Raw genomic sequence first — 12,709 nt, 5'->3', positions numbered from 1 at the left:
TTAAACTGTTAAAGAAATGAATGGGCATAAGATTGGACATGAAGCATTATATAACTGAAATTCCTCATGGAAGTTAAGGCTTGAATGAACACTGATTTAAGGATGAAAATAGGGTATATGACAACAAAAGAGAACATAAACAAAAATATATAGGCCTATAACTAGTTGTGCGGCCATTGTCGCTGTAACAGTAATAGATTAACAATAATCACATTTGCATTTCCGTCTTTATGTTATTAAAAACCGTAAATGATTATCAAGTACTTCATTATAAATTGTTTTTAATGAATGCATAGTACGAGTTTACTTATCGATAATTATGTTTCTGGGCGAGGGGCGTGTAGACACCTATGCTTTCCGTACAATTAGGTCTACCCTCCCTAAGTCATGCACGCACGTAATCGGTCCATTACGGTAAAAATGGCAGTCTGTGCGCTCTCAAGATACGTAGACATGGGGGTAATGGGAAATGTGAATACACAAACGCAAAAGAACTGTACAGCTGCATTGACCTATATAAGACTTCAAATAATTATCCATCATTCTATTCCGATACCCCCAAGCGATACTGTTTCATAAAATCCCAATCATATCCCAAGTATTAACAGAAACTCTAACGTAGGTAACCTTTTTCAAACTAGTGGTAAAATCCGCGGAATGCTCTGTACACGGGGACAGTCGACCGGATGATAACGCGCTCAGCCTCACGTCATGTGAGGACTACGGGCAAATAACGGTGATCGGACGCCTGCATATTCACAATCAGGTCGTTATTGGGTAAGAGATTGTTTTTCACTTTAACTGAGATATTTGCGTCGCATATGGAGGCTGCAGGAGAAGACTATTTCCCGGGCTGTCACCCAGCACAGCCTCCAGCCCCTCCTTGTTTTCTTGCTTGCGACGTTGTGATGTTTACATCTAGCTATGTCCGCAAACCGCTCCATTCCTTACTTGCAAAACAGGCTCCGTGCATCGACATTGCAGATTACACCCGCTGTGTCGTTTCAAAGTTTAATGATCGAGCAGCCGACGGACGATCATGGTTAATTTTTGTTTTACTGGCTCTGCACTGAACTCGGCCTAATATTATAGGCCTATGTGTGGCATGCATGTTAACTTTAACGTTAATCAAATGGCTGAGACGCTCTAACTGGCATCCGTGGTTTCTTGGTTTGGAGGCCAATTCTGCAGTGGTTACAGAGAGTGCTCTTTAGCCACTGTACTGCACTCAGTCGTGCATATGTTCATCTCTGCTTTTAGGCCAACAAGGCTACTTTACATAATCGATTGTCTACCCCGTTGTAAGTAGTTTAACTTTGACTGATGCGCATATATGAACATGCGCATATGTTCACATGCTTAATATTTTACCCAATCCAACGAGTAGACCTAAGGGTCAAGCAAAACCAAATTAAACGTTTCAAGTTGTTGCTAGTTGTCTGTCCCTCCATATGGTTTGTTATTCTAATCCCAGTTGATATGCACACAGGGACAACTAGAACGCTTACATTTGGTGAGATGGTATGATGATATATGCTTTATAATGCAGTTTTAGTCATGAATGTGTGTGTGTGTGTGTGTGTGTGTGTGTGTGTGTGTGTGTGTGTGTGTGTGTGTGTGTGTGTGTGTGTGTGTGTGTGTGTGTGTGTGTGTGTGTGTGTGTGTGTGTGTGTGTGTGTGTGTGTGAGCGCGCGCGTGTGCAAGAGATTTAAAAGTAAGGTTGGCACGAAGTGCTTCTTGATCTATCTATATTGTGCCATGGGTTATTTCAATGCTGTTTTCTGAGGTGGTAATGATCAGCAACTGCGCTTCATGCTATTCGAAACAAGAGCGTGCATTGATTGTTTATTTTGATCCACTGGATCGACTCAACTCGACTCCACGTTATGTGGCGCCTACGTCGCTTCTGGTTGGTGGAATTTTGTGCTTACAACAAGGATGAGGGCGTGGCTTAACGCGAAACACTTCGAGGAACGTCCTCGCGCGAAGGAATGCTTTAAATTATACATAAACCGGAACCCTATTAGCGAGTCTGTGTCGGTTTTCTTCGTTTATATTTAACATTCGTTCGTATATAAAATATTTTTTTCGTGTTCAGTCGAAGCAGATCTCCCATGCAGTTTAACCTTTCAATCTGATCAGAGCTAACAGCACAAAGCCTGTCCCAGCGCTGCTTTCTCAACGTTTATTGAGAAAACTGTTGCCACGATCGGGCTGACGTGATCGATCATGGTCACCATTCACATCAGCCGTGTGATGTAGTTTGTGCTCATATACCTCGGCACACGCGAAACTGGGGAACACCTTCAAGCTGATTGTCTAAACAATAGCTAACGAGCAGCAAAGGCAGCCTGTAAGAAAGTAAGTTGAGTTCTGAGCCATGGGTCGCACAGCATGAGCCACTTCTGACAGATAACGCTTCAAACTTCAACAAACTTGACGATCGATGATTAACTGCATTGACAAGAACCAAAATCAGCTCAGCGATCGCTGGTTAGACGTGATGTGTGCAGCGTTAGGAGCTAGTGCAACAGGGGGGCTAATGTGGGGTCGTTTGCCCTGATCAAGGGCTTATGGTGGTTAAAAAAATAATGGATCGGGACTCAGTTGTTTGATTGCATGATATTCTGATTGCTTCTCCGGTGTTGGGTTTGAAATGGTGGAATTATATTTGACTATTTGGGCCTGCAAGTAGCATTATTTGCTAGCGGGTTGGCTAGTCTACTACCATATCCTTTGTTGTTGCTTTGTTTCTGGAGCACATGGCTTTCCATGTTTTTGTTCAGCAAGCTGCAGCGCCCCCTGTGCGTAAACATTCAATCCTGTCCTAGGCTTTTCGCTGATCCTCCTATCCTCCTCCTGTCACTCTTTTCCGATATTTCGTTTCAAATGAAACATAAATGGTGTTAAAATAGATAAATGGTGGTTAAAATAGAAATGTAAATGGGTAGGAAGATCAGTATAAACATTTAAGCACACCGTTTTATTCTGTTCTATTTAATTCGATTATATTGCTCTCCGAATAGCCAGCAGTATGTATATCCAGCAATGCCAGTCAATGGAGTTGTTTGTTGCTTTTGACGCCTGAATTTCCAGAATTATTAAATTGTTATCTTTTATAGAAACACTGGTTTAACCCACGTTTGTGTTTTCACAGGGTGAAGACAATCAGAGGTGACAACACGAGTGTCTCCTTATAAGTTTATTTTCCCGGGGAGTGAATCGTCTGTACGACGTCACCAATGCGACCATGGGAAATAGCAGTCAATAGGCGGCCACCAACTGCCCCTTTAAATCAGAGGAGGTTTCCCGGAGAGCCCTGTAACACACCTGTGCATCTCAGGAGAAGGTATTGCTGTTTCTTTGTAATCAAATTGTTTGTATGTTGGATAAAAAATGCAAATTGTTATGCAATTGTTATTAACTTGAATTGATTCAAATACAGTAGTAGTAGATAGTGTCACCGAAAACTTCCAGATATCGGAGATGGGTGTAATATTGCAGTATTAATTGTTCATTACTTTCGTTAAATCAGACATTTACTGTCCAAAGCTTGTACCCTTACATCAGTATGTCATTTAACATTTAGAAGCCCGACAATGCAAAGGAATTACTCTCCAGCCCATGAATCAAAGCTCATCCAACACGCTCCTCCTAACTGTCACCATGTATCGTTTCCACGTTCTAATGTTATCACTGTCCAATTGGCAGCCCGCCACTGAGACGCCAGTGGGTGGGGAGAGATAGGCCTGCACTTCACGGTTCCCTGATCCAGGATGAGAACTTCCACCGCCTGCTCTTCTCCCAGCATCAGCAGCAGCAGCATCCACAGGTTCCTTTAGATGAGTCGAGACATTACAACCACGCCAGCGCACCGCCACGCATGCTCCACGCTGCCGCCCACCTGCCTCAGCAGAGCCCCATCATGGTGGATCTACATGACCAGGTAGCCACAATAAAAGCCCTGGCCGGAAGGCCGGACCTTTCTGTTGGGGTCAGCGATTCTCCAAAGCTACCTTTCATGGGATAAAAAAAAGTAGCGCTTCAGATTTGCTTTATACATGTGTGTTACAAGAATATCGTGGTAAGCATTTTTCGAAAACCTTAAATTATTTAAGGCTGCCAATTATTTTATATTACAGGAAGATGAATTACATTGTCAGTAACCATAAAGCTATATTACCAAAGTTCTGAAATTGGAGGCAATATGCCCCGCTGTAGGTTTTTAGAAATGTTAAGCGGCAAACAGGTTGTTTTCCTTAAGTATTCTCATAGTTGCCGCTGTTTATTCCCTTTCTGTGTATGCTATGTCATCAAGGTAGATGGTTGATAAGCACGACATGAAGTAACTATAGGGCAGGCTAAATCCTGCATTACCTTGTGTCATCATTTGAGAATCAACTTCATCGTAGTCATTGGATATGAATTGATGATTGGAGCACCAGTATTAAGTGTAAAGGGGTTGATTTTAGGGCCCGACCGATTCATCGGCCTGCCGATTTAATCGGCCGATTATAGCCTTTTTGAAAATAATCAGCATCGGCCAAAAAGACGCAGATTACAACCGATTTTCCTGCAGATTGCGCTCCTACTCGCCTTGCTAACTAACAACTTTAGCTGGAGTAAAAAAGAGGAGATTGAATTTTACCGTATAACATGAAAGCACGCTCGCTCGGGCAGCTGCGCGCTCACCTCACCAATGTACACAAGACGCGTTGTTTGAGCATGTTGTGCCTGTTTTTCTTTAGGTCCCAGGCCATGTTAATTTGTTATACTGTAGACTCTAACGGTGAGACCATACTGCTCAGCATGCACGTGTTAGTCACTGCTCACGAGCGCAGCACATTGGGAGTTAGTTATTTATTTTACATTTTACATTACACTCATTTTTGACTGTAAATGTATTCTAAAACACTCAAAGGTTCTGCATTCAATTCACATATTCGTCAAAAGTGTTCAAAGTATATTTAAGGTATCAAAAACTACGTTTTATATGCTTTTTTTTTTTTTTTTTTTTTATCTGCCGATTAAATCGTAATCGTAATTTTCTCTGAAAATAATCGGCATCGGCACTCAAAAATCAATATCGGTCGGGCCCTAGTTGATTTATAGTGAGATTCAATCGGAATCAATCACGCTTTTCAGCATTCAGCAAATTGACCTTATTGTGTTTAACTTCAACTAACGAAGATGAAAGAGATACACTTTATTGTTACCCTGTGGGGAAAGCCATTCTCTGCATTTAACACATCCTCAATTGCCTTGTCTTCAATTCATTCGTTTTACAACGGATCTTCCCATTATCCTAGATGAGAAAAGGATCCAGCATTACATTTAACATATTAAATCAATTGATTAATTATACTCTTCGACAGATTTCCAATGAACCCCCGATGTCCTGCTGTAATGTTTGTTGACTCAATGCTGTTTGTATCCCCCTTCAAAGATGCACCAGGGATCTGTACCAATATCATACACCATTACCACGGTGACGACCCACGGCTTCCCCATCCACGCCGGGCCCCCCCTCGCTGGGTGCAACACGCAGCAGCTCCCAGCATGCTCGGTAATGTTCAGCGGACAGCTCTCTCTGCTCTGCTGCCTTCCTCCTCCAGTGAGTTTGAAAAGGAAGAGCCTGAATGTCAGAAGCATCCATTTAAGCAAAGCACAACCATACCAGCGGCCGCTCAATTTCGCCCTTCAGGGCTAATTGACTAGCTGCTGTCGCCGCTGCTACAGCTTGCCAATTTCATAACGCATTAAGCACCGCAGAGCGCCCGTGTGGTGTTTAGTCATAACCATTTATTACATTATATATATTTTCATTTCAATAATTTCATCATTGACGTTGTTGATTGGGTGTTTTTTATCCGTGATAATATTATAGTCTGGTGTGTTTGCTGACGTATTAGGATATTAGGAGCCTAAGCTAATGTATTATAGTTCTAAAATAACGAGTCACCTTGTTGTTCATGCGCTTGAACATGCTTTGTGTTTAATTATGTTTGGCTGCCTCAATACTACGGGCCTCTGCGTTTTGGGCAAGCTCAAAACATGCAGATTGCTTCGGCATCACCGACCGGAGCGCTCACTCACCTGACCAGCTCCCCTTGTTGCCTTTCTGTCTCCAGCTCCTTCAGGCCTGCACCATGCAGCACATGCCAGTGTCTTACCAAGCCTTCCCGCCCCTCATCTCCAGCGAGCATTTTATACTGCACCCCAGTCCATCTGTGCCCCCGCACCCTCAGCACCAGACGCACCTTACTCCCCTGAGCCAGTTCGTCCCTTTACAGCCTCAGCACCCACGCATGGTGAGCCTTCTGCAGTTCTTCTTATGGCCATTTTACTGTTTTTTCTTCTTTTCTTTCGGCAGCAAACCGCTATGAATACAGTTTAATTGATTGATTCATGGAGGTGGTAGGGGTTAGGCGTTATGGCTGCATAGACACATTGCACTGCGGTTCAAACACAGTCACCCTAGCCTCTAATCTGCCCTCTTTGCACAAGTCTGAGCTATTACCCGAAATAGCAACATGCACCCACGCGACACTTCACTTTATTTGATAATAGCTTTTTTAAGCCGAAGCGTGTGTTATGCGGGGTCCCCGGTTTGGCGTACATGTGTGCGGTATCAATGCGATGCCCTGGTGTCCCCAGCCTCTGCAGAGGATGGAGAACGAAGTGGATCTCCGAGGAGAGCAGCACGCACTGGGGACCTTCCCGTACCCACCGTCCCACCACCCCCCAGCAATGCCGCCTTCAATCCCCCTTCCTTACCTTCCTCAAGAGCCCCTTCACCAAGAGCTGTCCTTTGGAGTGGTAAGGGTACCTTGCTTGATGGTGTGTGTGTGTGCGTGTGCGTGCGTGTGCGTGCGTGTGTGTGTGTGTGTGTGTGTGTGTGTGTGTGTGTGTGTGTGTGTGTGTGTGTGTGTGTGTGTGTGTGTGTGTGTGTGTGTGTGTGTGTGTGTGTGTGTGTGTGTGTGTGCGCGCGCGTGTGGGAGTGCCGTGTTTAGCCTTGGGCTCAATGGCTTGTTTTAGCAGCACCGTGGGCAAACATGCGTTGGCTCCCATGCTACGGTTAACCATAATTATGTTCCTTTCAGCCATTTCCCCACATGCTCCCCCGGCGAGTGAGCGGGCAGAGATACCGGTTACAGCAGGCTCCGCCCGCCCCCCCACCGCCACCCTCCTACTACCCAGGCTTCCTCCCCTACTTCCTGTAAGTACCCTGGGACAGGTCCCCTCTGTCAACACCTGCTTTATTATCCTCATCGCCTGCTCCCCATGTATTTTGAACTGAGGCTGATTACGGTGTTGTAATATCAATGATCTGCACAGTCCCAGTCTTTCCACATGCTAGCCATAACACTGCAGTTGTAGTAGTTTATGTTGCATGTGTATGCTGTGTTTGATGACGTGTACAAGCTACTGGGACTTTGAATATCCCCCTGAGGATCAATAAAGTCTCTTATCAATCTACATTTAGAGTTAGGGTTTCTGTTTTTTTTTTGTTTTTTTTTGCCTGCATGTTTGAAAGACTTGCGAGGTCACACAGAAGGTTTCTGCTGTCTGTGCCTGCCAGGTCAATGCTGCCTGTGCCACCCACCACGGTGGGTCCAGCCATCAGCCTGGACCTGGATGTGGACGACGTGGAGATGGAGAACTATGAGGTGCGTGTCTTCATAGACTGTCCCGAGAGGGCTAGTGCTGAATAATGTTGGGTTATTTTTGATTTAAGTTGAACTGCAGTTCGCAGCACTGACAACATTGAATACTGGCTTCTGCCCATGCCGGCTCTGCCAGCACTCCGGCTGTTGCAATCTGCTTTATCTGGAAAGAAATGCCTTGCTCTGTCAGAACGGGCCATTTGCAGCCGACTGAAGGTGTGTGTGTGTGTGTGTGTGTGTGTGTGTGTGTGTGTGTGTGTGTGTGTGTGTGTGTGTGTGTGTGTGTGTGTGTGTGTGTGTGTGTGTGTGTGTGTGTGTGTGTGTGTGTGTGTGTGTGTGTGTCCACCAGGCATTACTGAACCTGGCAGAGAGGCTGGGTGAAGCCAAGCCCCGCGGGCTGACCAAAGCAGACATAGAGCATCTTCCGTCCTACAGGTTCAACCTGGAGAACCATCTGTCTGAACAAACGCTGTAAGCTCCCCACCCACCCACCCCACCCCGCTCCCACTAAACAACAGCCCCCACCAATCAAAACCACTCGTTTCAATGAAGACTCTCCTTGACACTTCCTTGTCTCGTTTTCCCCCCTCTCTCTCCCAGGTGTGTCGTGTGCTTCTGTGACTTTGAGTGCAGACAGCTACTCCGGGTTCTACCGTGCAACCACGAATTCCACGCCAAGTGTGTGGACAAATGGTTAAAGGTAGGCCGAAGCAAAGTCGGCCTCTCTTTGGCGTCATTCATTTCATTACCTCTCACCTTGAACTTTGAACCCCACCTTGGAGCCCACCTCCTCCCTGGTTTTAACGCGCCTCTCCCCCTCCAGACCAACCGCACCTGCCCTATCTGCCGCGCCGACGCCTCCGACGTCCACCGGGAAGCAGAGTGAGGAGCCGCCGTCTCTCGTCTAGGAGATCGGCGCACGGCCGAGCAAACCCCCCCCCCCCAACCCCCCCGGCCAGACACCTTCTGGGTGGGGGTGGGGAGGACGGGGGCTGAGCGGATGGGTGGAGGAGGAGGCCGGGGAACACCCACACCTGCCACAACCTCGCCCGATTTCCTCCAGTAATTAGAGCTTACAACCCCACCCGCCCCCCCTCCCACCAACCCCTGAAAAAAAAAGCAATCCAGGACAGTTCCCTGGAAGCGATCATACCTCTGCTGTGCTTCAATGTGTGAGTGTATTGAAACCCACTGCCTTTCGCAGCCTATAGCCAGAGTTCTGGGATTGCCAGCCACTTACGTCTCTGTCCCCCCCCCCCCCCCCCCCCCCCCCCCCCCACACACACCCGCCCCACTCCCCTGTTGCAAAATTCCAAAGATTTTCCCCCCACGACATTGTACTGCTGCTTTAGGTCACAAGGTTCCTGTTCCTCTTTTTGTTCTTTTAACTCTTGCAATGTGGTGTTCGTTCACGGGGGGGAGGGGGGGGGGGGGGGGGGAAGAGTGCGCTGAGAGTGGACGGGAGCGGCAGTGCTGTAGGTCGGCGGACCAGACACTTTGTGCAATTAGCAGAAACAGAATATGAATTCTTCAACATGGATATCTGTGTTTGGAGGCAAAAGGCTGTCCTTCATAGATGCATGTTTATGTTAGGTCTTGGGAAAAGTGACTTGTTAATAATGTATGTTTTGCAATAATGTATTGATTATTTCAATAGTTTACCCCCTTTTTTTCCCCTTTTTTGTGGGCGGGGCTGGGGGGGGGAAGATTTGCCAACGCTATTGTGAAAGTGTGACTTGGTGTGGTTTTTAAAGAAGAAAAAAAAAAGGTTCAGATTGGGTTAAGCCTGAGGTGACGGACTGCAGATGATGGGACAGGAACTATTTTTTTTTTTTAACTCTCCGGACACAGATCTGTACTGAAGCAGTCTCCTGGATTTGTGGATAGAGGAGGCAGCAGCTTCGCTGAGTGCGATGTGCTTGTCAATCTGAGTAGAGGAGGACAAAAGACTGCTTCTTTCTGAGGGGATACTCAGAGGTCTCCCCGCGTACAGGTGGGCATGAGTGTGTGTGTGTGTGTGGTTATCGTGCGTGTGTGTGTGTGTGCGCGTGTGTCTGTATGTATGTGTGTTTGTCCTGTCCACAGAGCCGATGCATTGTGTAACCACTGGATACAGGGCAGCATGTTAGGATTTGCATGGACTGTTGATTCAGACTAGCAATATTTTAATCAAGCATTGCCACCAAATGTATCAAACAAATTTTAACAAAAAAAGTATACAGATTAAAGCAAGGAAGAAAACTTGATTCTGTTTTGCTTATCCAGAAAGTATAGAGGAGGGGGGGAAAATGAAGAGGCTAATGCTTTGGTTCCATTTTCTTTTTTAAATCCAGTGGTAGAGACAGATGTGGTATTCTGAAAGCAGAGCTGGAAGGATGCGCAGAAAGCAATATGTGCAATGAGTGGTGGTTAAAAAAGAACAGTTCTCTCCTTCCTAGTTTGGAGCACCAGGCTTTTTGATTTCTTTGTTTGTGAGCCAAATATTCCAATATTACAGATATAGCCTACTGTTTTCAATATTTCAATATCTGCCTTCTTATGACCTTGACAAGCACAAACTTATTACTAATGTTTCACTTCGTCATTTAACCCTCTTTTCGAAAAGGTATTCCGTTTTGTGTATGTTTTTTAAGTTTATTTATTGGTTTTAGTCCAGTATAGAAAAAAATGCATCGAAGGAATCAGTTGAAGCACTAACATCGTTTTTTGTGTATGGTGTTTTTAATTCTTTAATTCCAGCAAACTCGGTCAGGTATAGCCCCTGGCAACGGTCACAGTAAATAGTAAGTGTAGCTTTTGGCGTGAATGCTCTTCGATAGAATGGCTTGTTTTGAAGACTAAAGAATGTTGAAAACCCTTTCGTAGTAGAAGTCACTGGGGACACTTCTGCTACATCTGTCACAGCCCTGAGTGGACAGAGATGAATTAACATGACAATATGAGCTGGAGTTGTTGAGTAGTTGCACTGTTTTGACTTCTTGTTCTCTGCCTGGGAATTCACTTCCAAACTTGGTGAATTGTGGTTGGGGGGAGGGTGGTAGGCTATTGTTTCACTATAACTGTCCCAAGATGCACTAACAGGTGGTTTTTAAATCCATGGTGTTTGTGGAAAGGGATGCCATTTACTTTTCTTTTTTTTTAATCACGCTATTGCGTTTTTAATGTGTGTGTGTGCCACCTTCCAAGTAAAAAGAAGCCATTTAATGCGTTAAACCCACAGCTTTCAGAATTAACCTATGTGTACATAATATCTATTTGCTGGCTTATATTGTAAGTAAAAAAAAATACTCAGGGCCTCTCAACATATAAAAACAAAGGAAAACAGTCCATTTCAAATGGAAAAGATGCCATGAAAGGGTATATTTAAACTTTTTTGTTTCTCTGACCATATTGTCATGTAAACGATTCTTCTATATTCTTTTCTTTCAAAAATAGTACAATAACCTCATTTAAAGACAGGCATGCAAGAAGAAAAGATAATAAAGACGTTATGAATATTCACAGAAAAGAGGCAATGTATACACTGCAACTCATTAACACTGTGTTATTCAAACCTGTTTACCTTCTGTTCTTGTACTTTAACCACATGTTAAAACATAGCGGTTGTGATGCCATTTTAAAGAAGTGCTGTGGTGCACATTATCCTACCTAAATCACTTCCAAAACTACTTCAGAGGTGTTGCATGATTTTAAAGAAGAAAAAAAGACATCATTTTAAAAATAAGCGGAAGGAAGATATCTAGAGAATCTGGTGAAGAACAATGTAAACGGGGCACAATATGCATGCTTGTCGACCAGATCCCAACAGAGTTTTTGTTCTAGTTGGCTTCAGATCTTAAACGCTCAGCTGATAACTGCCATGCATCGTACTGCACACATTTGTAATAGAACTGAATGACTACAAGATTTTATGCGCTTTCTTTTTTTGTTATCTTTTCTTTTTAAGGAGAAAAAAATGTAAATGGTCTTGAAACCCATGATTTGAACTCTTAAATTCACCGTGTTAATGTTTTTGCCCAAATGACTGAAAAATACATGCTCTGAAACTACTGTAGTTTATCAAAAGCCATAGTGAAAAGGTGCTAGATGTTCTGCTTTAGGTATAACTGTCACTGGCGTGAATGCATTAGTTTGTCATGGATCCTATGTATTCTTAAAAGCATGTTATACCGATACCTGTAACATTGTCAGTTAAAAAATCAGTATAGTTTAAGCAATTTAAAACATACTTCTATATTCATACTAATTTCAGTGTAATACTGCACCTGCCTTCGATAGGCTCCTTCACTTAGTGTATCAATATACAATTTATTGTTCACCTAATTCGCTTAAATTTAGCACTCTTACTTTTGAGTATGTATTTTATTGATGACAACTACCCTATTAAGTAAAAAACAATATGTAACCTCCCTGTAAGGCATAAGTAATCACAATCTTTAAGAAGAATTATAAAATAGTCTTGTAGTCTTTCTGTTGCAAACAATTACTGAATAATCTCACAGCTTGTGTGGTGGAAAAACGTGTTCCAATAAGCAGCTAAAAAAACATTATCGGGGATTTGTAGTGTATTAATTGCTTTGTTGATGCCATTTGTTTACCGATGGTTTTTTGCTGTGGTGGGATAGTGGTTCACTGTTCTTACATCCCCTGGCCTCTAAGGGGCCTTGGCTTGATAACAGATAACCGACCCTCTCACAGAGCCAGGGGCACGTGTCCTGTGTTAGGCAGAGATTTTTGCTTTGGTACTTGCACATTTACAGTTACCTCATTTTAGCCATGTTTGTATTTTGTGGAGGAAAAAATAAAACTAATATATATTATATATAGGATACAGTTCTTCTGCTATAATTTTTTCATTCCATTGGAATCATATTGTTTGTAGCAATTAACAACTAGTTAGTGTATTATATATACATCTGTATACGGTTTGAAATTTTTAAAATTTGTACTTTTTTTAAATGAAAGTTGCTAGTTCTGCTTTATCAAGTAGTGCAATCATATTTTCTTTTTTTTTATTGTGGCTGATTTGAAAGGATTGTTCA

General features: G+C 43.7%; 1 protein-coding gene across 3 annotated transcripts; it reads left to right on the top strand.

Annotated features, from left to right (window-relative positions):
• The first annotated feature begins 450 nt into the window (after positions 1-450).
• On the top strand, positions 451-8,939 carry rnf44 (ring finger protein 44). Of its 3 annotated transcripts, none has more exons than XM_030367414.1 (11): positions 451-777; positions 3,158-3,349; positions 3,712-3,946; positions 5,447-5,614; positions 6,132-6,311; positions 6,658-6,819; positions 7,104-7,219; positions 7,583-7,670; positions 8,017-8,138; positions 8,268-8,367; positions 8,491-8,939. In XM_030367414.1, exons 2-11 carry the CDS (start codon positions 3,243-3,245, stop codon positions 8,551-8,553), a joined length of 1,341 nt encoding a protein of 446 aa, XP_030223274.1. In that variant the 5' UTR covers positions 451-777; positions 3,158-3,242; the 3' UTR covers positions 8,554-8,939. The 3 variants fall into 3 exon arrangements, with proteins under 3 accessions (XP_030223274.1, XP_030223276.1, XP_030223275.1); XM_030367416.1 differs by having other exon boundaries at positions 452-777; positions 5,447-5,566; XM_030367415.1 differs by lacking the exon at positions 451-777 and adding an exon at positions 1,674-2,361.
• Positions 8,940-12,709: the final 3,770 nt, after the last annotated feature.

The sequence above is a fragment of the Gadus morhua genome, chromosome 10, assembly GCF_902167405.1.
Source record: "Gadus morhua chromosome 10, gadMor3.0, whole genome shotgun sequence".
Lineage (NCBI taxonomy): Eukaryota > Metazoa > Chordata > Actinopteri > Gadiformes > Gadidae > Gadus > Gadus morhua.
This window is presented reverse-complemented; position numbering and strand designations above follow the sequence as displayed.